Here is a 25859-nt window from a genome sequence, read left to right on the forward strand (position 1 = left end):
GCTCTCTTCATCTCACCCCAGACTTTTATTAAGTGTTTGACCTGAAAAGATCACTGGAAAGTAGCCTAGGAAGAATCAATGGCTTTGTCATCCGTGTCCCATCCCTTTGTGCTGCCTCGTTCAAACACGGGGTAAAAACACTACAAACGGTTCCTCTCCGTCCCATAGGTAACAAGAATACAAAATACTGCAAAAGCCTTTCTCCTCACATACACAGGTACATTGTCCACACAGGATGCCTGCAACAAACAAACGTCTAAAAACGTCTCCTCCCCAAGTCCTAACAGCGGGCTCCTGAGCTCCCCAGCTACAGTTCTAGCACCCAAACCTGCTGAGAAACCTCCCTCCTGCCAGTCTCCAACTCTGGGCATTTCATTCGTGCACAGCCCCGTAAAATACAAAATATTTGAACCATGTTTGTATTCAAACATACTCCCTTTTCATGTTTCCTCAGGCAGAGATCAACCTGCTAAAAACAGCCAAGAAGCTCTTATCTGAGAGGGTAAAGAAAAAAAAAACCCAAACCTCTAGTAAGTGTTAGTTTTTTATATATAAATATTTATATTTATAGATATAGACAGTGAAAGGGAGATTGTGGTTTTATGCATGCTTATTCCTTTGCTTTGGATTCCAATACTTCTAAAAAAAATTCTGTTCAGGAAATAACTTAAGTTCTGGCACAAGATGCCATAGTTGTTTCTTTGAAGAACATTTTTTACATTTGATCTCACAAGAAACCCTCCGTCCCAAGCTCTCCTTCTCTGGAACCAGAAGGTCAGAACACGAAGAAAAAGGTGCATGTTTCTATGCCGTATATTTTATCCTTTCCTCGTCAAAGCCTCCAGAATGGCAGGTATTTCACAATGAGCTGCAGCACAAGAGGAAGGATGCTGTGACTTCATGGCACTGGCTGAGGTACTCAGTAAAATAGTTCACTGATGATTTAACTGCCCCAGTGCCATCCCCAGAAAAGTAACAACAAAAATCAAGCATCTCTACATGCACATACAGCTACGACATGCAAAACCACCCCACCTTTTAAGGAACAAAATACACAAACGTGTGGCTAGCAAGAATCTTCTCCAGCCTCTGCCTCCCGGGAGCTAACGCTGGGAAGCCTCAGAACAAGAGGAGGGGAAAAGGGAAAAAATACAGGAATACTCAATCCAGGGGTAGAGGCTGTTGCCTCAGAAAGTTGTTTCCTGATTATACTGAGTTCGTGCCTGGCTATCTGGGAGCCTTCGCCCTGAAAAACAGTGGGTCAGAGATTTCCACTCCAGACTTCCTTTCCCTTCTCTCCCCATTCAATGTAAGGCACAAACATATTTACAGTTTCAAACAAAACCACTCTATGTTCCAAGAATCAGACATTAGAAGGCCTGTACGTCCTGCTGTACCAGGAAGATCTGGACGCAAATCAGACATCCCTCAACCCCACCTTCAGTCCTGAAGAAAACAGAGGACTCTCTAAGCCTACAAAACAACTTCCATTATTTTGAGGTTACTTAATTGTAGAAGAATTGATAAATGGCAACGATTGTAACCCAACTTTAAAGGTCAGCTTCCCCACCTCGCCCCAGCAGCGCAAACTGGTTGAGCACTGTTACTCTGGAAGGACTAAAGAGCAGTCAGAGCAGGTCTTCAGAGGCTTGCCCCAGGCTGTACACAGAATACAAGAGAGCATGCAGCATGTTTACATAGACTCAACTTTCTTCCCTCCCTCCCCCCCACTCCCCAATTCAACACACACAAAACCCCTCCACCAAGGAGAATATTGTTGTGACGAGGCACTTGAACAATAATTGGAGAGTCCCTATGAAAAGGCTTTCCCCTCACAGTGAAGTGGGACAAACAGAAGAGAGCAGTTTCTCAGGACTCCATCTCCTCTTGGTCAAGCGGTGGTGGCACAAAGCTGATTACTTCATCGTATGTCAGGCCTGGCGGGAGAAGCGTGACAGAAACTTAGTAGGCAGTACTAAAGACATCCCTCACGCAAGAAAACCTGCAACAATCTTAAACGTTCTCACACTATTTTAAACTAAAAACATGGTTTAATTAAGAAGAAAAAGAAAAGAATGGTGGTTACACCATTCTCAGAGACTGACATACACAATAAAAGATAATTCCAGAGCATTGAGGAGACGTGGGTAAGTTTGAAAACATAAAGACACGAGCAACTATGTCGCCTACATGTTTGTATGCTCACAGTAATAATTAGTTACCAGGGATTACGCTAATTATGCGCGCCGCGCGTGGTAAGATTCTCTCAGTATAAGGACCTCAGAGCGAACAGGATGCCAACGTTTTTATCAGTTTCTTTTACGCCTCTAACTACACGGCTCAGTTGAACTGCAGCTATGGAATGGACCACAAGGGAAGCAGGTTGGCTCTCTCCCCCAGCCCCCAAACTCACTTTTCCATTCTTCAATCTCAAGTTCTCTGCTTTCAAAAGACTGGTCATAGGGGTCTGCCACTGGTTCATCATCTGGGTCGTGATACTGAGCAAAGTACGCGTGAGCCAACGCTTCTGCTGCAGTAATTCGTTTGTCTGTATCCAGTACCAACATCTTCTCTAGCAAGTCCACAGCTGCAAAAGCACCAAAACAGAAAAGAAAGGATTTTTACATAGTGAGCTGTGTGCCACTGTATTCTGAAATGTAAGCTCATAAAAGCCCAATGTATATGAGGACTCTGCAGTTTCTCAGGACCCACCCATCACCCACAATTTCTTCCTGTTATACCCTCAGCCCACACATACTTTGTAAACTTTCGAAATGGTACATAGCCCTGTTCTGGACTACTTCTGCAGTCAAAACAAAACTTTGGGAAAAGTCTTGGTGTCCCAGGACATGCTAGCTTCAGGAAGAGCAGAGCATTTACAAAGCAAGCCTTACCTAGTGGATTGGCACCAATAAACACATTTTCAAAGTTCATTTTCGGCATGTAAGACAAAGACAGAATGTAGTTTCTTGCCTGTGGAAATAAATATTCTGTTGAAGTATAATACAATCCAGCCACCAAGACAGAGTACATTTCAGTCACCCTGAAGCACCGGTTATTATGGTCTGTCTCCTCACTTTGCCTTCTCTTTACTTATTCTGATACTTACTAAGCCCATCAGCATTATCCCTTCCCAACTAAAGGCCACTCAAGACAGCGGAGGAAGAGCTGACATTATCCGGGGTTCATGCAAGGCTGAAAAGCAAAGAGGTGTCGCAAGAGCCGACTGCCTCGGAGTCCCGGTAAGGCCGCGTGCAGCACGGTGTCTGCTGGCAAGCCGCACGACATGGCGCACACAATGCAAAACTGACTCACATCCAGGCTCTCCCGAGTCTCGGAAGTCTGCGGCTGAGTACGCACTGTCCAAATCTCAAGTCTTCATTTAGTACAAAAATCTTGTTGAAGAGCAGGTAGTTAGTTGCCCACCCCATGCCACATGCGAGCATATCATTTATAGAAGCAGCGAACACTGCAAGTGAAGACCTGCCCTGCAAACCCCCCTCATCTGCTCAGGTCTCACCTCATGGCTGGGCATCCTGTTAATGAGATATGCAGGGGGTGTTCCCGTCAGACGCATGATCTGCTGAAGCTGGTTAATATCTTAAGTGCCTAGTCAAGGGCTTTGTTAAAAACAGTGCAAAAACCATTTTAAACAGAAAACAGCTGCATACAAAGCATCTCTTCTGCAAACCACAAGGCAAAAGCCAAACAGGCAGGGTCCGCTAATTTTTTTCAAATACTTGTGAAAAGTTTAGCAATTGCACTAGTGAACATGTAAAACAGTGGAGAATTACTGATCAGTTGGTAACAGCGTCAGTACAGAAAGTATTTCTGTCCGCCATAAGTAGCGTTACACTACAACACGGTTGCATTCACATTTCCCAACAGTTTCAAGCCACCACAGTAGACGTTTCCTTTGGCTGAAGCTACTCCTCAAAAATTTTCCTAGGCTGCTGCAGCTACAAACAGCCTCAGGAAAATGAACAAAAATTAAAACAGAAACAAAAATTGTATCCTCTGCACTGGTTACCAGCTTTTTTTCTTGCTGCATAGAAAGTACTTAAGTTCCTTGTGGTGCAAAGTGAAATCGGCTCACAACTGACACCTCCTTCTAAACAGCTTTGAATGCACTTTGGTATGTGGGCGAGGTGACAGGAGGCAATAAATGCAAAATTAGCAAAACATTAGCATTGCATAAGAGACACTTAGCTGATGTCAGTGAACAGACAGAGAAAGTAAGAGCAAGTAAAGTAATGCAGCAGAAAAACAAATACAGAATTCGTTACAGTGACACACTGATAGTTTTGCTATCTCTGTACAATGGAAAAAAATAGTAGAAACAGTACTTTACTGCATTTTTTTTTTTAAACAGACTCTTGATTTGTACCTGGCTAAGAGCAATTATTCTCTTTATTGTGCAATGTTAAAAAAAGACCCACTTCAATCTTACGTATGCAAACTAATCTTTTGCTTAATCTAGTCAACCTTTAAGCTTATCTCTCTTGCTTATCCCCTGTACTTCAAATACCAGACTACCCTTAAGGTCAGTTCACAAGGCACCCAAAGCAACCTGTGTTATTCAGTTCTAACCTTTCCAAGGGTAGAACCTCAGGGGTTTTTAAATTGGTGTGATAGTCAGCAAGTTGACCAATTGATTCCAACTTGCACCGCATGTCTACCTTCATCAAACGTAATTTGATTTCGCATTTACCGTCACTGTTACATGAAAAAGAACATAAGCTGCAGTACAAAATAATCTCAGTCTCCACCGCACTGATCCTCTGTTACGTATCAGAAACAGCAGAGTGACTTGCTAAAGTATGCTGCTAGCTACCTCTAAGCAAATTCACTGCTCGCTATGCATTAGCTTGTTAATCTGTACTGTTACGGCATCTCTTGCTCTAACTTTTATGCACTTCACCTTCAGAAACAGGTAAAATTAAATGCCATTTAATACTGTCTTTGCAGAAGTTCACAATTCAAGATTAGAACAATATAGAAATGGCAGTATGGCTGAAAATAGAGGTCACCCTTTAAAAAGGAGACTGCAGAAAGCTTTTTGCTATTACCCTGATAAAAGGGCCCCATACAGCAATACCCTTTAAATACACGGCACAATTAGTTATATTCTCAGACTATATACTGCGTGCCCTGGAAACGGCTGCCACATGAAAACACCTAAAAGGCTTTTTGGATTTTGTGCTACAAAAACCAAGATGGTGGCAGTAGCCTTTCGGAAATTAATCATACTACAGAAGGGACTGTATAGTGTTTAGAGGATGGATAACAAACTTGCTCCCGTTAAGAAAGATCCTTGGGTAGGCAATCTGGAGAAATAATAATTGAGACGAGCCTCAAGCTCTTAGCTGTGAAAAATACTTCCCCAGCAGCATCTGATCGTACAATTTATCACGAAGTATAAACCCACAAACTGAAATTAAAGTCACGAAGCAGTAAAATGAGAATATGGCAGGAAGAAATCATACCACAGGCAGAGGTAAGAGGAATAGAGATCAGATACGCACAGCATAAGAACTCAAAGCCATCCAAGAGCGAAGAATGACAAAGGAAGGAAAATAACAGAAAATAAATCCCAACACATACTATAGATAGACTACAGGAGGGCAACACACAAACTTGGGACTTCCGAAAGGGCAGATATTACAATCAAAGTGTGAACTCACAGACTCTGAGGAGATTTTCTTCAAAAGCTCAGGCCCTGGGGTTCCAACGAGTCTCAAAATGAGCTTCAACTGATCAATATCTAATGATGGACCATAAAGGAAAATGCTGGGACAAATCAAAATGAAAAGCGCAACATATCAGCCTATTAACGTTCAAAGTTAATGCCTGCCAAGGCCTCGACTGAAAAGCTATTTTAAGCAAACTGTAGTCATTCCTCTCGTTTACAATTGAATACCCCTGTATTACACAGCTCCGTCTGCATCAAACGGATTGAACGATTTGTCTACAAATACACCACATGCATTGAATCGGTCACCGCATCCTTAACTATTGTGAAGCAGAAGTCAAAGATTTTGCCCCACTGGCAAAGGATCAGTTTACATGCTCACTTCACCCTTCCAGGCCCCACACCGAAGCAGAAGCAGTTAGCAGGATTAGGCTGCGTTAGTGACAGATGAAGTAAGGCAGAAGGCTGAAAAGTGTAGGCGCCAATATTTAAAAAAAAAAAAAAAAGTCAAGGCCTTTTGTGAACACCTTCCAAGGTAATTCAGCCACTTATAAAACTTAGAAAGTAAGAAAACAACTGGACCCTTGTCATGACCGACAGCATCCCTAACCCTGAACATGGGGGCACCTCTCTCCGGCCCAGAGCAGCCACGGCCACCCCTGCCAGCTCCCCGGGGACCGGCAGGGCAGGAGGCAAAGCACCCGGATCTCCCTTCTGCCCTACAGACCCGCTGGAGCGGCACAGAGAACAGGATCTGGGCTCAGATTTTAAATGTCTACATAGAAAGCTCTCAGGACGTAACATTGCAGCTGCAAAGAATGTTTTATGCAGAACAGAGCTCCCACCAGGCCACGTACCAATCTGAGCTGCCCTCTTTAACAAGGCAGAAAAATTAAATATTTGGCATAGATGAGAAAACATATACTTGAGGGGAAAAAATCCACTAAATGCAGAGTCATATGCCTAAAACGCAAGATAGTAAGGAGACACAAGGTATCTTTTTAAACCATTAAAACAATAATTCTCCTTTTTCTCTGAACTATCCTCCATGCTGTCCTTCAAAACATACTAGTGATTTCAGACTGCCTGTAATGTTTATATTTGCCCTTAAAATTATATCACACTAGTTACACATTCTCCTTTCAGTAAGAGCAGTCTACTTACTAGACAATGCTTTTTCTGGAATCTAACAATTCCTTGTTAGAACATCTTTTAATTCAAATACTGTAAGCACTTCAAATATTGTCCTTTTTTTTAAAAAAAAAAAAGCCTCAGAGTTCATGTAATATTGGCAAGCTGTATATGAAGGAAATCACCAACACTTTGCTAAAACCTTTATCTTTTCATGTAAACTTTGGTCTAAAGCTTTGCATATGAAATGAATCAAAAGCCCTGGAAATTGTACTTTGTCAGAACAGCTGAACTAATTTCTCACTTCTCAAGTCGCTTAGCCAACTCCCACCTACTTAAACACTCGGAACCTAAGAGTAAATCCAATGCATCTAGTTGGATTTAGCTTAGCTGCTGCATTGCCAACTCTTAATTGTCAATGCTTAAAATGAAATCAGTATATCTACTGGTGTAAGAGAATTAGCAGAGGGTGCTATACTAACCACAATTAGCTCATTTAAATTGGCTTTTCTTCGGCGCCATTTAAAACAGCCCTTACACCTTCCACTCATTCTTGTGCAAGAAACAATTGTGCAAGTTTTGAACTGCCAACATGCCTCAGAAGTCACATGCCATACCTCAGTTTAAATATTTAAATTCTTTTAAAGGCCTTTTAAAATCATGTGCACCAGGTGTGCCAGCAATACCGCTGCCTAGCACGCTACTGGGAGATACTTGTGTAACATGCTTCAGTGTCTTCTCAGATAAACAAGAGAAGGCACAGAAGGCATAACTGGCACTGCCGTAGGTGTGCCAAAGCCCAACCCCTGCTTCTAGTTTTAGGCCTGCCATCTATAACCTGCCAAATTGCAGGGCCTACCACATCCCAGAGAAATGAGCCATAAGTGATTAAAGACAGGAAAAACATTTAGTAAATACAAAGCAAAAGGGAAAACAAAAAAGAAAAAGCAGCATGTGCACAGAGAAGGAAAGCGCAGCATGCAAACCCCAAATGCCATCACCAAGGTACCCCCAACGACTGACAAGTCTCAGTGATTCTAAAATTCAGAAAACCTGCCATCACCATCGGTAGCAGGCATCGCAAGATTGTAAAAGCTTGTCCAGGCAAAGCAAAGTTCAGAAGTTGTTTTAGCTGCCACCACAAGCAAGAATAAGATGTATCAGGAGAAGTGTAATTTCAAACTGGTTAGTTACCGTGAAAGTCTCATACTACTGAACAAAAATAGTAATAAAAACACTCTTCAGAGTTTAAAGGGAATACCATCAACTTAAAACATACAGAAAATTGGCTAAACTAGTACAAAACATTCAAGATATTCTTATTTGTACTTTATATCATTTTATGCTAGTCAAATTGTCAAACTTCAAGTCAACTTTCCAACTTATTTGTATGAATCATTCACATTACGAGAGCTGTTAACAAAATTAAGAATATACACGTTTAACAGAAACTGACCTTGGCATAAGACAGATACAGTAATAACAAAAAGAAAGCCTCTAGTTATGCCCGAAGGACTCTGATTTTCATTACCTCAATTTTTTTGTCTCTTACTAGTCTTTCCCACAATCTTGCTCCCCTTCTCCACCTCCTGGCAGAGATCTTACCAATATTAGAAATCCATCTTTCATCCAAATATTTCCACCCATAGATTGCAATAGGAACAATTCAACTGGCTTACATTCAGTTTTAAGTTAGGAATATTGCAACAATCCTGCAGAGCTAAACCCATATTAATCACAGGGGTTTTTTTCTATGAGTATCTACAATTCTTGCCTTAAGTCAATAACAGACGTGTTCAGAATCTCTACAGATTAGGTCTTTCAGAACTTAAACCTAAACTCAGCATTAGTTTATCAGTGGCATAATCATCATAGACAGGACTGAAGATCATCACCTCGGAATACAACTTTATTACTTACCAGATTACATTAACTGTACAGCTTGCCTGTAGTGAAGCCCCTTACAAGCAATATATGCATCTCTGGGCTGTATAAAGAAATATCTGATGGACTGTAAATAACATCACACCATTTCTGCTAAACTCTAGGTGAAAGGGACCAGTATTTCAAACAAGAGAACCATTTGAACAGGAGGATGATCATCCTGAGAAGGCATTACCTATTCTGTCACTACCTATTTCATTTTGGAAATATAAAGCTGTATAGCTGAGAAAATTAACATCTTGAGACCAAAAAGCAAGAAGGTAAAATTTTTCGTTGTCAAACGGGAGCAGCTTCCAGCTTCCTGAACACGCAGAATACATAGTCACATTGCCTCCAACTGCAAAGTGAATTCCCTAGAACTGCAGTGGATTTGGATATACTATATCCTTGGCTACTAGAAGCATGGTAAATATACCTTGAATCAAGCATGTTAATATTAATTGCAAAGTCAGTAAGTCAGCAATTGCACAGTGACACTGCAGGAGGAACACAGGCCTCAGCAAATCTGTGGGTACAAAGAAATTAAGAGCCCAGAAGTACCCAGCAGGATCTACATCTGGAAAATTCCTAAAACTTTCTCCAAAAGGCATGCATATATAAAGATTTCAAAGAGCCTTCCAAGACAGGGAGAAGCTAGAACCTATTGTTATCCTACTTCTGCTTGCTGTCTTTAGATGTCAGCAAAACTGGCGTGAAAGCTGACAGGTGCCTTTCTAGATCCTTGGATAGGTGTTACACGCACAAACAAGATTCCTAACCACAAACCCTGCTCCCCTTACAGTTCTAACCTCACCATCAAACAGCATATACATTACTTAAAGCGGGGAACCACAAACACAAACTGTTAAGAACTATAGCACTACAAATTTTATCCAGAATGGGAAAGTATTGGGCCTTATTTTTCTTAAAATCTAACCAATTTGGAACAGAAAAAGCATTTAATTCAAAAGCGTTACTACCATTTGCAAAAGACGTTGAGTATTTAAGGTAAAGAATCACAAGCACCTGCTAAGAATATAAATTAGTAAAGTATCTTAATACCACAAAGCAGGCAATTTAGATCCTAAAAGTAAACTTTATTTTGCATTGCGGATATTATTGGCTATAATTCACAGCTAAGAACACCGTTGGAGAAAAAACTTTGTAGACTTGGAAGATAACTGTTTTGTTCAATTCATAAAGAACACATTGTGAAGCATTTCTTACATATTGCAAAACCTATTAGCCAATATTTTATGTGCAAGTATCAAGATTTTTAAAATCTGAAGTCAGGAGGGTTAAACAGTGGCAACAGCTTAAAGACTTTCACTTTGTTTGAATCTACAATTCTTGATTTCTCATTTTTTCTTGACAGAAACAAACAAAATCTGCCCAAACCAAATCATACCTGCTAAATCAGCCAATAGAAATATAGCAACTCTTTTCTAGCTTCTAAGCAACTTACATGTTAGTTCTGCTTCTGTCCTTGACAACAGAAAAATGCAGCAGAGATGACTAAACAGTAAAGCATAACAAGTTCAACAAATTTGGAGAGAGATTATGAGATGCAGACAGGCAGGAAAAAAAAAGGAAAAATGGTAAAGTTAAAGCACATTGAAAAGGAGATGAAACTGTGTCAAAACTGGAATCAAAGCCTTCCCCTCCACCAAAGAGTTTTAGAATCTAGATGCTTTCCAGAAGTAACACAGTGCACAGAAGGCCAGCACTTGCAGCACTGGCTTTCTTTTAATCAAATGCTAACTATTTGAATTAACAGATATAAATACTAATAAATTAATAAAAGTTATTAAAATAAACAAACTGTGGTTGAAAGAATAAACTTTGGTAAACAGTGGGCAATGTAATTTTCTCTGGCAAATAAAGGCCAATTTCTAGGCAATGAAAAATCTTGCCAGCAGTAAGTCATCCCTATAGGTTGTGTGGCTGAACAAACAAAAGTTATAACAATCTGCATCAAGTCTTAGTTCTAATTTCCTGGGGAAAATCACGATCAACTCTCACAAAGCTCTCTCATAAATTTGCCCAAGTGTCCTACCCAGCCCACTTTGGTGCAGCAGAAAAATTATTTTGAAGAGACGTTACTCACGTCTTGACGTGATCTGTTTCACATCAATACAAGCATACAGTAAAAGGCGGCTCACGATCTGTTTACGCTCAAGCATGGAAGCGGAACCTAAACATTTCAGAGCAATTTGGAATAAGATCCTTGGCACTAAAGAATCTGCAAACCCACTGCTTTCACAGCATACCACCAGGATACAGAAGAGAGGCCAGAAGGGATGCTTCACATTTGCTAGAGACCTGAAGCGTGAGAGGATTCATAGCAGACAGCCTAGTCCATGCAGTTATTTTCTACAAACTCAAAGACCAATTAATTTAAAGTTAAAGGAAAGTAACTCCCAGAAACAAACATGCAAGTAATTCTAGTGATGCTAATGGAGATTTGCCCTCTTGCACACTGTGATTGTTTCATGTGCAGCAAAATCAAGAACTCACCTCATCGTACTGTGAGTAAAAGAAGCCATTAATTCAAAAACAAACAAAACCCCCCACAACCAACCCAGAGCTTCTCTTCTTGCTTAGTATGCAAAAGTGAAGATCTCTAACTTCCATTTCAAAAAAATATATTACTTTTAAAGGATACGGTCTGTACCAGGGAACAACGTTCTTCCAGTCAACAGTTCAGCCATAATGCATCCCACTGACCAAATATCAACTGAACAAAATAAAATAAAAAAACAAAACAACATAATGCAGAAAAATAAAGTCTCAATAGAATCACCCTATCCAACAAGTACAAACAACTTGACCCTTAAATAGTCTTATGGTATTGAAACAATCTGAGATACGCTGCAAGGTAACTGATACTGTTCAGTAACTACATCATCTAAGACTTGTCCAAAATACAGAATACTAGATCAGGCAAGTTTTCCTTCCAGAGCGTAACATGCATTATCTCCACAATCGAAGAGTAAGAAACCTGTTGAAGACAACTCTGAGGAAAAAATTTGCACGTGGCCTTACATAAATTCTACCCAAACAACCACCAACTATTATACTACAGATACAAGACAAGTCCACATACATGCAAGAGGAAAAGAGAAAAGAAGAAAAAGTAAAGTAGTATGACATCAAAGTAGCACGTTATTTTCTTTGATCCATATGTTCTCCTGTACAAGAACTATTCTTAGCATTTGCTTTTCTTCTCTGTGCCTGATCTGGAAGTATTGTAGGGAGGCACAGTGTGCTGCTGAGAAGATACTGGAAACTGTGAGGAAGATATAATTGTGAAGAAGCAGCTAAGAAGAGAGGAAAGGAAGGGAGATTTATATACTTTTTAGCATTTCTTCACACCATAACTCCAGACATTTTTCAGCATATTCCCAGCAGCTTCCTAGAAACACACCTTCTCCTCATCCAGATACATTCCATTCACTTACTTTAAAAACCACTGTGCTAGGAAAAACAAGGGGTTAGTACTGACAGTATTCTGCCAATTGCAATTTCAAAGGTTCAAGTTTAAAGAAGTCTTGTCAATGCTATCACAATGATTCTTAACTTCCATCTGATAGACTGCGGTTCAAATACTAATTCTATGCCTGCCTTCTTTTAATCACCCTTACTGAAGTGTAATTACCATGACTGCCAACTTATGCAATCAAATGGAAAGGAGCACGTACAGAGGACAACCTCTTCCCCCCCCCCCCCCCCCCAAAAAAAAAATTCAAGAACTGAAAGAGCCTTGTGTTAGTTAAATGCCTTACCTGTCTGGTTGTAATGCATCCAGTTCAGCATGATCTCAGGAGCCCTGTACCACCGGGTAGCCACGTACCCGGTCATCTCATCATCCGTGTGTCGGGCCAAGCCAAAATCCAAGATCTACAGAACAGAAAAGACATCCACTAACTACTGCAGCGGAACCACGCAAACTAGTTAGAGCAAACAACTAGGCAGTTATTGGATTGGGTTGAGGCAAGGTGATGCAACTGAAAAGCAGATTATGAAACTAAATTTCACAACCTGTTAAAAGACACTAGCCTAGAACAGCGTAGGACTCAATCAAAATTACATCTGAGTATCTTCTCTCTAAAACAACTAAACCCAAACTAAAGCTGTTAACTCTTCACTTTCATGACAATTCATTAAAAACACATGAACAGGTACAGAAAAAAAACATCCTTACAGTCCTTTACAGCCGGGAAGGATATTATTACTTTGGGTCACAAAAGTATTTCTATAAGGAATTATTTTGTCACTTTTAATTCCAAGGGACGTCACAGTCAAACCAATCAGACCTTGCGATTACATTACCTTTAGCTCACAGTCTTCATTTACAGCTAGGTTACTAGGTTTTAAATCCTAAAAAAATTAAACATCAGCATTAACAGTGGTATATATGTTGTTTCACAAGTCTAAAGTAGATAAAATGTAAATACAGATAGAAGATAGATTCTAACTCGCTGTAAATACCAACTCTCCATACTCGGGAAAATTATTTTATCCCAGAGTCAGCGATCTCTTCTGTGGTCCTCAGAGGTGTCACATATAAGCAAAAATGCATAAACGCTTATTGCAACACCAGTGCTGTAGATGTATATTTAACAAATAGAGAACCTATTTTACAAAGGTACAAGTCAAACATAGCCAGAAACAGAAACTATGGATCTTTATAACCATTTCCCATGTTTAACCTTCTGACTCTTTAAACAAAATAATTCCTGGAAAATTTCTTCTTGTTTCTATAGGTGCTGCACTTTTTTAAAGACAGGAAGCAATCTTAGGATAAATACTCACCCTGTGTATTATGTCAGCTGAATGGATGTACTGTAAGGCAAGATGACAAATTTTAACTTAACAGTCCAAGTAGCCTCCTTCTCATTGCTTCACCAGACAATACTGCCCTACCCCATCCCACACAATTCAAATGCTACAGCTTTTGAATGTCTGCAGAAGGAACCGAGTACGAGTCTGTGGGCTTCAAGTAGGGAGGTGTTTCACTTCGTGTCTCCTTAGGAACACCCAGGAGCGCCGCCACAAGTGGAACACCACAAGTAAACAAAACTGAAGAAATGGAAGATTCATAGCCAGAGCAGATTAGAGGGCAGCATACTTCATAATTTTCCAGACTCTGCCCATAGGAACATATAGAAATATCTTCTGAAACGATACATAGCTTTAGCGATACAGCACTCCAAAGAGGTGTGAAGGGAAAGAACAATAATAATAGGTTATCCTACGATATGTTACGAAAGTTACAGAAGCCCCACTGTGTACTCATATCGATCTCTGAGGATATGACATTCATCAAGAACTTCCACCTCCCGTTGATGAGCTATCAACGTTCAGGTAGAACAGGTGCAAGTACCTTCAGTCCCCGAAGAATTTGGTATATCAGGAACTGCACATGGTCATCGGTGAGTTTCTGGCATTTCACAATGTTGTTCAGATCTGCTCCCATAAGGTGTGTCACCAAGTACCTATGAACAAAAGGAAACACAGAGGCTATGAAGCAATCCCTTCAACAGGATTAGGATAAAAATTCCCTATGAAGCTCCAGTAGCTAGGGATGACTGTCCCAAAGCATGAAGTGTGTTGCTGAATGAAATACAGTTCATGACACTTCAAATAACATAGCAGATTGGTACACTGATTCCTACAGCACTGGTCAATAAAACACAAGTGAACAAGTTTGAAGAATCCAATAGTTTAGGATGCCCTAGTATCTTTTGTGTTGGAATTCAGAATCATTTGAGAATGACGGCAGACAAATTAAGGTGGCAAATATTTCTATAATAATCTGGGAGGTGTAAGAAAGATACAAAAGATTTTTGTTGCAGCCTTCAGAGAAGTTACCTACACATCATTGAATTCTTCTAGTGACTTGGCAGGCGTGAACACATCCAACAAACCAATCACCTAGAAAGAAAACAGTAAAGTGAAAACAGGGTTAAATACATTCACAGTATAACACGATACAGTTAATAAGATCCTTTGTGGAATAGAAACTACTAATTCCAGTAGATGTTTCATTTCCAACTACATGATTCATTCAGATGTAGACAAATTAGTATTCATACAAGATCAGAAACAAATGTTCAATTCTTGTGTAAAAAAAAAATTAAGGTTAAAAATATACAGCTGGTCTTTTCACACCAGCCATCCACTTAAAGCATCCAACAGGAGCCATAACAAAAGGCAGGTGTAAACACTGGTTTAGAATCCTGTATTTCAAAAACCAACTAAAGTTTGTTTGGGAAATAAATGGATGAGAAAAACAAAAAAACAACCACCAGACAAAACTGCTTCCTGCTCAATTTTTAGTTATACTGTTGACTACATACTAAAATAAGAATTGGGAGACTGTATTTGTTTCACTTGTACTGAGTAACGGCTAGAGAAATTCAAGGATCTGTAGCACAAGCAATGAATAATAATGACTGCAGTAGAAAATAAGTCAGGAAAACAGTGCGATGCAATGAGGACCCACTTTTCACAGCTTCACACTGTCATTTGTATTTTCTGCCCAAAGAGCAGCTACTCCACCTTTCACTTTACAGCTGAGCTGTTCTAACAGCAGAGAGTAAAAGTATATGCATGTGTTACCTTGTAGAAAAGAGTAACTATACCTTATTATCCCATAATTATCTTCTAGGTAATTTACAGCATTTAAAAAAAATCCATCTGGTTGATAAAGATTGTTCTAATGTTCACTGGAATGTTGCTTTTAAACCTTATTTTCCTTCTCTTAATAGCAAATAATACTTCATTTTGTCACTATATGAGATAAAGGAACAGGTTCTCTTCATCCACCTCCAAAAAACTCCTCTTCCCTTTTTAAGTCAGCATCTCACACAAGCATCATGCACGTTTCAGCAACTTCAGTAATGGTTCCAGCGTGCATATGAAATCAAGAGTTGGATTCCTGTGTTCCCCTTTGCACCATCCTTTTTATCCTGTTGTTTACACCTGTCAAGGATGTCAGAATCAATTGCGTTATCTCTAAGCAGAGAACTAAAGACAAAATCTTTGAGGAACCTAGACTATGTTTTTGGAAAACAGAGCAAGTGGGTAGGAAATAAAAGCCTCTGTCTCATCTATATTATACGTTATAGATCGCATTTTATTGAGGAAACTGAAGAGAGAGAACACTTTCCTGCCTCTCTTCATATACACTGCAGCAACTCCATTTCTAGACAGACACCTTCAAACTCTAACATTCATATCCATCCTGTATAATAATTCTCATGCTTAGTTTCTTTCTCCAGTGGACTCTTCCATACCAGTTTTTATGGGGGGGGGGGGGGGGGGGGGGGGGGAGGAGGAATCAACGTTATCCACACAGTTTAGCATGGAAAGACAAAAACTGACTTTGCTATCTAGACCTCAGGATTTTTTCATTCATCATTTTTATCTTGCTACACTGTAAAGCACAGTATCAAACTAATCTCATCGAGTTTCACAGACACTATACAGTTTTTCTGCAGCACATCACTGACTCACTTCCAAGGAACCGTGAACGCCAGTAGATTCAGAACCCAACCCCTAACCTTTTGCTTTCCCCTCACAACATTTTAGGATGTTACAGAGCTTATTAATTTCTTCATATGACAACAAACCCATTTGCTCTCCCATCTGCTCAGTGTTGTGCTTTATGCAAGCTAACAAGGCCTCCTGGAACTTGAAAATATAACGCAGACACGCTCGAGTGCTCTGCAGGTCCATTTATTTGCTCAAGATCATCATGACCAGACTAGATACAGGATACAGAAAACCATCCCATGCCTGAGCCCCTTAAACCGCCAGAGCTACCAGATTTGCTGGTATGTTCTGTGCCACATAAAACCAAGTCTTTTACTTCTGAACTGAGATCTGTATAGTCAACACACTAGCACTAATAAGCCTGCCTGAACTGGCTCTGAACATCTCTGCATCTGCAGGATTTTTAAACCACAACCTAGATAAACTTCCCACAGACAGATGACGGTACGATGAACTGATAATAAATATTTCTATATACAAACAACTTAACTTCTTTTTATCCCTTACTCTCAAATCTACATTGGCTCTTTGCAGTACTAATCAAAAAATATTAATGAATGCCAGGCACAGAACTGTTGTAGCACCAGTCACAATCTAATTTCCATCACTTAACCTTATTAGCTTAGACAAAATGGATCGATATGGCGGGGTTTGTTTTGTTTTTGTTTGTTGGGGTTTTTTTTAACAGATATTAAAAGCTTTCCTGTTTGGAGAATACCTCAGCTATGAGAAGAGATCCAGAAAAAACTCCAGGGGATGGATATTAAGCAGGATCAAATGCTACCTCTACTGTTGAGACAATGGTATCGTACAGAGGCACCGAGGAAGTATTGTTGACGATAGTACATACATGCGTCAAAAGTTCCAATTATGTTAGCCACACTAAAAACACCGAGAAGATTTACGGGATACCAGCTGCTGACTGCGGTGGTTACGAGCCACACCGCACAACCACCACTGCCACAACAGAAGAAGTCCTGAACAGACCTTCCAAGGAAATTAGGCTTGTTTGGCTTTTTGTGCTAGATAAAGGTCCTAGGTTTGCTCAGCCCACTTCCAAAACAGTATTTCCCTTCTGCTAAGTTGGAGTTTGCTTGGACAAAAGAAATCAAGAGCCTTCCTTTCCTCTTGACATTCCGACAGCTCTACAGAGGGCAGGTTATGAGACTTTTTGTTCCACTGCATGTAATATTTGCTCCAAACAGCATGCAATATAAATATGTTGGTGTGTTAACACCACAAACACACAGAACTGGTCAACCAACTGTTTTCTATACCAAATGGAGGTTATATCGAAAAACGGTTAGACAGTATATAGCATAGTCCAACACAACATTTGTCACATCCTATTTTGCTCCCCCGTTGATGATTTAAGTGGATGGCCTATACAAAAAAACATCCCATTCCACCCCCCCACGCACACACACCCTTTCTTCCTCCCTATTTTACCTACAGGAATCTAGTGAACATCTACTCCACACCCTTCTGACACAGGCAAGCCAAAACAAACAAATATGAAAAACCCTCCAGAAGACACTAAAAACAAACTTTGAGATTTTCTTTTTTTAAAATAAATTCTTAACATAACGAAAATTACAGCTTACTACAGCAAGGAAGCAGGAAAATATAAGTGACATCACACCCGCGTCCAAAATCCTTAAGACAGCATGAACCTGCTCATCAGTAATTTCCAGATTATTATAGGAAATGTGAAGACTTTTTCATACAAAATTAGTTATGTGGCTTTTTGGGGGGGTCTGTGGGTTTTTTTTGTTCTGTTTTTTAAATCTGCCTGCTTTTATACAACTATAATCCCCTGGACTACTGCAAGCTTTGTATTTGTATTAGAAAAACATATGCAACAAGATCCTTAAATGCAGTCATGCTGGATGCTCACTGGACAGTTCGACTTCAGACCAATTTCTCATACCATCGCCTTCCACTTACATTTTCATGTTTCATGTGCTTAAGTAGCCGCAGCTCTCGGTAGGTCCTTTTGGCATGGATGATAGACTGAAATGGTCGGGACAGCTTCTTTACAGCCACACGCAACCCAGTTTTTGTGTCAAAGGCAGAACTACAATAAAGAGTAATCAAATCATCAAAATTAATTATTTATAAACACCTTCAAATCCACACTTGGCGACTCCAGATAGCAACTATCTGGACTCTGAGTCACAGTCCACCCCATTTCTCCATTGCTGCAATGAAAACAATTTCTAGGCATCCTGGTCCACAACCTGCACCCCCACCCAAAATCCCCACGTATTTACACAACTGTTCATTTCCACAGAAAATGTTTACAAGATGAGTCTTGTTCACAAAGGGAAACTTTATAGAAAAAGAGAAATGTTTATGATTTTTCTGTCTAAAAACAGTTGTGCCCTTAAACATAAATACGGCAATAAAACTCTGGAGAGAGGAAGAGTACTTGTAAATATTATCTGTATTCCTAAACATATTTTCATACACCATACTTCATCACAAAATGCTATGCTCAAGATACTATCTTTTATGGTTTAAGTCCATACAAAAATCCAAGGCCTGTGCTTAATAAAATCAACTATGATGGTTGTTAATCACAACTGAAGCTGAAATCAAACCTCTTTGGTAAATCACACATAATCCTAAGCTCCTGTTATACAAAAATGCATGTGCATAAATGATATTTAGCTGTACATTACTAAAACTTGACCCTCTAGCAGAAACTAATACATAAAACCTATACATATAAATAATGTTTATTCTTAGGACCCATGAAGACTAGCTCCATCCTATTTGGTAACTTCATATATATATTTGGTATTTTGTACTGTAAAATCATCTTTTGAAGTAAGACCTATCACAACCTATTTATTTATAATATTAAAAAGCAAAAAGCCTGATACTTTTGAAACAACCAAAAATTTAACACATGAAGAACTATGTTAAATTTCTAATACACTGCATAAAATCTTCCAGAACTTAGGGCTTATATGTGAGGAACTAAAGAAATGGAGGTATTTAGCTGTGAACTAAATTACTCCTCTTTCTTCTCTGATGTTCTTATCTAAAACAGCTCTGGTTTGTCAAAAAGGAAGGAGGAGGCGAAAGAGAGGATGTGAAATCAAGGCTACGCTTGATTCAAGATAACAAGCAAGGGGAAAGTATGGAACGTAGCAAGTCAGAGGAGGACAGGATTTGTTTATTTTTCTGCTGCATTTTGATTCAGGACAAACTCCTGATTCCATTTAAAAGTGAGTATGCGCTAGTTCTTCATAAACATCAAGTGAAAAGGAAAGCTATACATTTATAAATGTAAAGTGTGAAGCAGTTTAACTAACAGAAAGTTCAAAACCAATCACAAAAGTAGTCCTAGAACAAAACCACAGTTATATATACAACACTTACCACCCACCCCCACCAAAGAAGCTATCTGAAATAACTGCAGTGTCATTTATTTTTAAAGCAACTAACTGAAATGAACTTGCCAAAAGACTCCTTATCTCAAAGTTGCTCAGTTTCCAAGGAACTTGCTATACGAGGTTTATGAGAAATGGAGAACAAAATACAAGCTTGTTTCTATGAACAGCGATCCTTGCCCTAGGTCCTGCGAGAGAATGGAAACCCCCTGCGCACGATGGAGTCGTCGTCTCTCCTCTACAAACGGGCACCCGCACACAGACAGGCGGAAGGGCTCTCTGGGAAAGAGATGAAGATACCGCTAGAGAGAAGATCACAGCAGCACCAAACTGTCACAGCTGAATTACTCAAGCTACACCATACTGCCTCAAAGAATGCCCACTATCAATCACTTCCACGCACGAGTTTTCCTTTACACCTCGCTCAGCCTGGGCAGCCAAAAGAAGCCATTAAGCATTCATTTTTTAATCTCGATTTCAAATGATCTTCAGCAAGTCTTCGCACACCACTAGAATATTGATATTTAAGCTGCAACGCTTCAGGAAACAGAGTTAGGTTTTGGGTTTTTTTTAAGCTTCATGTACACCATTTTGCAATAGACAAACATACCTAATTCAGGCTGTAATTATATGACAATATTTTAATGATACTCAAGGTGTTTTCTAGGACTTAGAGCAAAAATAAGATTAGTCATCATAATTCAACACATGCTGTTGTCAGTTAGTCATGAATCTTTACCAGCTTTCAAACATCTCAGGTGCATAAGGCAGCCTATACCAGTATCTCTTTCATCTTGAAAAGAAGGGGATCCCCTGCATATTAACCACCTTCACAGCTACACAGTCAGATTTCTCTCTTGGTTTCCACAAGATTCTTTTTAGAGATTTCAGAGCCACCAGACATAACATAAGCTATTTCAGAGTCCAAAGGAAATTCTATTTCATCTTGGTTTTAATGACATTTTTTGGGTCGTATCAAGTCATCATTCTGCTGTAGTACATGTACAGCCTCCAAGAAGAATTGCAATCAGCAGAACTGAGAAACTGTTTAACCAGCCAATGACATCGTGCACAAGCCCAGTAAAAGAAAATTTTCTATTGCCGCACATTCGCAACCTAGAGTTACTCTTGAAGTCAGGAGAATTCTAAGTTTGGCCACATTTGGGGCCTAAAGATTACTTCCCTACAAATAAAAGCATGCCGAGTAATTTTTCTGCCCATACAGATAACTGCCCAATGGTCTTCACGAGCGCGGAGCACAGAGCTGCAGAACAGCTGTCATGTTGGAGAACGTCTGAAAGAACACTAAGCTGGCTTTCATCACAGACTTAAAACAGCTGCATTACGCTGGTCATACTGCAGCTAAAAAAGCCCAATTGGGAAAAAATTGCACGAGCCACAGTTTTAAACCCTTTTTAAAACAAGATCAGCACAAATTCAGAATTTATCACAGCTTTCATGGGGTTTTTTAACCTCTTACATAGCATTGCACTGTGGCACAGGGACTGCATCCACCTCACCCTAAGTGAGCTAAAACTACAATTCTGATCTAACCTGAACTGAATCCAGAACATAAGAGCTAGAATAAAACAATTATTTTAGAGAACCTATCCACTGATTCAACTTACATCTTCTTAGAAGTAACATTTGAAGTAGACTGAAGAACTGAAGCACACACTTAAGAGTGCATTTTATTTAAACATTAGATAATCAGAATGTTAATTTTTGTGCAAAGACTATTTTGCTAAATAGCATGCTGCTCATCACTAGCACCTATGCAAATACCCAAGCTAACTGAATCTCTTCAGTGCTACCTTTGGAGTTAATTCATGCACCCTTAGCTATAGACAGAAAAAACACAGTTCTCAGTATCTGGCAGTTTATCATTAATACCAGTCACTTTCGAGTTTGGTCTATACATGCATTTCGATCAGTTACCCTCCCAACACACTGTGAAAAGCTGTAAATCTTATTCTCCTCTGTTACGTTGGCTTCTGCTTCTTAGAAAGTTGCAATAAAAATCTCCCTACAGGACCGGTGTGCTCACACTAATTTCATTTCTTAATATGCAAAGTTCCCATGAAGTTCAAACCACTCGCCTTCGCTTTCAGAGCTCTGCTCACGGCTCTTCTGTGCATGCCCATCTCCTACTCCATCCTCCTTCCTCACGCATGTTCTGCTAATCCTACCTGTACGGCTGCTTCATCCCACTCACAGGTTTACAGTTCTTATCATATCACTCCTCACGTATCTACCACACCTTACTGGAGAAGCAGGCACCTGTCCCTCCAAGTGCACATGTACTTTGGAGGCACTTGCACACTTTGATAAGGGATTAGTAAGCCTAAAGATGCACAGTGGTTAAAAAAAAAAAAAAAATCCACAGGGGAACTGTTATTACAAAGGTGATACTTAGGGTTGTTACTTCATTTCCTCTGGAGCCTAATGTTTTAAAATTTCTTAAATCCATAGTATTTCTCCGTCAGTTTAAAAAGAGGGAAACTATCTCAGTATCTTCATAATATCCAGGAAATTCAGAGTCAGTGTTGGTACAACTGTGGGGCAAAAGGGTTTTGGAAGGGCTATTATGACTTGACAGTCTACAAACAAAAAAAGCTAAAAGATTCTTATGCAAGATTCTGACAAAGAGTAAACCTTGGCTGTTCATTTCCTTTCCAAATTAAATAAGGCAATGCAGGTAGCCTGCAAAGCGATTAAACCAAAGCCCTTCTTTTACAAAGGTATCAATACAAGACACAAAGAACCGCTGCAAAAAAATACAACAATGAACTAAACTCCTAAGAGTATACCGAGTCTGCTTTCACAGCATTTTAGAAAAACACCTCTTTGCTTAGCTTCAAGCTGGCTGAAGTAATGTTGTTTGCTGAGACTTCCCTCCAGCACATACAAGAAACGAAGCGAACCGTGAGTCACCGATCAATCCCGTCTCCATTCAGCAACTTCCCACTGCAGGATGCTGCATTATCCAGGCCCCTCTCCCCCCTACATGAAGCACTACAAGACTGATACTTTGGGAACCCACACGTGTTTCAGTGTAGACCTGGTTACAAAATCCTTTTCGTGCAAAAGACTACGTTGTATGAATATACAAAACTGTTGCAAGAATAAATGAAATAGCATTTCACGCAACAGATGTCACAGCAATTGTTCACTACTAAGTCATGTAACATTCTGAGGATGCTTATCCATGTTTCTCGAAGTTTTGGGACTGAATCCCTACTTGCATCACAACATACTCTCAGTTTTTAAAAGCAGATCCTGAAAACACCCGAGTTGGCTGTTTGAACGTCCCCCTTCCAACACTGCACACAATACTTCCAAAACCACTGGAATATTTGCTCTAAGTTTAAGCACATACCTTGGGTGCCTTAAGCTGCCTGCAGAAAATGCGCCTCTCCATCCACTGACTACAAAATAAAGTCACGTTCCTATATTAGGGTGTTCCGAGTCATAGTGACATTAGACATCTAAAGCAGCCTACAGCAGACAGCTCCATAATCTAAATTATTTATCCGATGGCTTAAATCTTTCTTTTTTATTAATTTTCCCCCCACTTTCTAGAAATTCCTCATTTTTAAACACCTCATCTTGACAACCAAATAAACAACAGAACATTTTATTACATCCTAGTATCATAGTGCAGTAGACATACATGGAAATACATTTAACCATTCAGTTTAAGGGTGGTTAAAACCTTGCAGTTTAGTATCCCAACACAAAGGTACACCAAGCGCAAAGCCTCAAATTAAACTAGGTAACTTTTTACTGGGGAGAAAAAATGTCTGAAGGGACAGAGAGTGAAACGAGTCATTGCAGAAATATTCTAAATACTATGCATCACCATTCACAGCTTAATAAAGTTACATACATATGCAAGGAGGTTTGTTTGTTGGTTTTGTTTTTCTAATTGACATACTTTCCATATCACTAGTCTTTCTGAACCGTATCTTTTCTGAAACATATTTTTAGAAGAACATACAGAAAACTATTAACATGGACTGCAAAAAGACTCATGTGCCACATGTCTGAAACCGCTTCCAATACAAAATTGTTTCATTTGGGCTGAACACAGTTGCACAATCTTTGAAAGTTTTAACACAGCAAAACAGGAAATTCATGATGCAAACTCTTTAGTTATTGGTTGTGAAAACAAACTTTGGCAGCATTACACGCACAATGGAGATTGTGGGGAGGGGGAAAACAAGAGGAATGGGCTAGACTGCGTAGGGTCAACCTTAAAAATACAATGGACAGGGCACTGAGCAAATTCATTTCCTATTACATTCGGGGAGTTACGTAACTCTGTGGCACTTCCAGGGGTATTTATCAGCTGTGGCAGCAAGGCCCTCCTTTCACCAGAACGAAACCCTTCTATTTTTAAAAAAACGGGCAAGTACATTGGTTAATCTTGCTACTAGAAGTGACCAGCCTTTGTCTTTTATGAAATACAAGCATCTGCATACTTGAGGCACAGCAGTTTTAAGAAATGCATGTTATTTAAGCTGAACTGACCATCAATTTTGTAACAGTAGGTTAAGAACAGCTGAGAACTTTACTTCTTTAAAACTGCAGCACATGCAAAACAACTTTTCTCTACTAGTAGAGTGCAGTATGCCTCCCTCCTTATAACATAAATGATACAAACATCATGATATTCATGATATAAATTTGCACATTATGTTAATGAAAAAAATATGCATGCCTGCTCAAATACAGCAGCAGAACAGCTGTGTAATCATTATGCACCCATATTTGAAAATTCTGATCGCACTTTGACAGAGCCAAAGAACATAGCATAAAAACCACAATGTTTGTGTGGAAGCCATTTCTTAATAAAAGGACACAGTAATCTGTGAGCACTTTCATACAGCTCTACCATATGACTGCTGAAGTCTGTCAAACCAATTCAAATGCAACCTTGTATTAAAGATTAAACAATGTATACAGCCCAGTTAATTTATGTTTAATGGTCCAACATACTTCAGCAGAGAAACTACAAATTAAGGAAGTATTGTATTTCGCACGTGTAACCTGTCAGATGTTTTCTTCCTATGAGGTAAGCATTAAAAACTAAACTCCTATCTTCAAGCTCTCCGTATTTCTGCAGGTCTCATACCAGGACTTGACTCTCCCAGGCAGCGCATATTGCAGCAATTCTGTCATTCTACAGCAATAAAACAAGTTTTCCTGTGCCGATCCACTACTGCCAAACAGCGATACTTGTAATCCCACTGTTACAAGTCAGGGACGCAAAACCAGCCCTCGCAGCCTTCCCTCTGCCCTCCCTATCAACAGATTCCAGTTAAAAATATAATCGCCTCAAATACAATCTATCCTTCAGGTCCAGAAGGAAACTGGGACGAGAGCTGCCAGGCCCTCAGCTCTGCAATGCCAGCTACGGGGGACTTGCCAGCCTCCATCCCTCTCCACCCCCCACCTACTAACTGCAAGAAGGCACGGTGAAATATGTCTATATGAGATCATTCGGGGGGGGGGGGGGGGTTGGGACACGATTATCTTCCCCTGCAAAAATGTTTTAGTGCCACCTGCCATGTGGTGCAATCCCCGCCGCATTCCAAAGACAACACTGCGGCTTCCCGGCAGTATCGCTCTTAAACCGGGAGGAAAAAAAAAAGTGTTTCTTGCAGCAGAGCGGTGAAAAGCTGGGGGAGAGGAGCCCCCGGGAGACAAGCGAGCCCCGCTCTGCTCCCCGCCGTGACCGCCCCGCACGCCGCCCGCCGCGGCTCCCTGCAAGCTGGGGCAGGTTTGCAGGCGGAGAGCGCGGGCAGGGGCCGAGGGGGTGGGCAACAGCCCGACGCGACCCCCCCTGCACCCCTGCACCCCCGCACACCCATGCACACCCCTGCACCCCCCATGCACACCCACACGCACCCCCGTCCCCTCCCGGCACTCACCAGACGGAGCCGTAGGCCCCGGAGCCGACCGGGGAGAGGTTCTGGTAGCGCTCGGGCACCTCCCACACCGTCTTGTTCAGCTCCTGCCGGTAGAACTTGGGCCGCTCCTGAGACATCTCGGCCCCGGAGCCCGCCCCGCCCGGCCCGGCCCGGCGGGAGGGGGAGGCTCTGCCCGCCGGCTGCAGCAGCACCACCACGGCCGCCGCCGCCGCCACC

General features: G+C 40.5%; 1 protein-coding gene across 5 annotated transcripts; it reads right to left on the minus strand.

The window, feature by feature from the left end:
* Positions 1-1733: 1733 nt before the first annotated feature.
* MAPK14 (mitogen-activated protein kinase 14) lies at positions 1734-25786 on the minus strand. Of its 5 annotated transcripts, XM_075722313.1 has the most exons (13): positions 25644-25786; positions 18254-18383; positions 14625-14683; positions 14133-14244; positions 13562-13591; positions 13079-13126; positions 12532-12646; positions 11412-11483; positions 5685-5764; positions 3521-3589; positions 2895-2973; positions 2414-2587; positions 1734-1937 (listed from the first exon to the last, which is right to left on the minus strand). In XM_075722313.1, exons 1-13 carry the CDS (start codon positions 25757-25759, stop codon positions 1870-1872), a joined length of 1152 nt encoding a protein of 383 aa, XP_075578428.1. In that variant the 5' UTR covers positions 25760-25786; the 3' UTR covers positions 1734-1869. The 5 variants fall into 5 exon arrangements, with proteins under 5 accessions (XP_075578428.1, XP_075578431.1, XP_075578430.1 ...); XM_075722316.1 differs by lacking the exon at positions 11412-11483; XM_075722315.1 differs by lacking the exon at positions 5685-5764 and having other exon boundaries at positions 3521-3600.
* Between the last annotated feature and the right edge of the window lie 73 nt (positions 25787-25859).

The sequence above is a fragment of the Pelecanus crispus genome, chromosome 17 (genome assembly GCF_030463565.1).
Source record: "Pelecanus crispus isolate bPelCri1 chromosome 17, bPelCri1.pri, whole genome shotgun sequence".
NCBI lineage: Eukaryota > Metazoa > Chordata > Aves > Pelecaniformes > Pelecanidae > Pelecanus > Pelecanus crispus.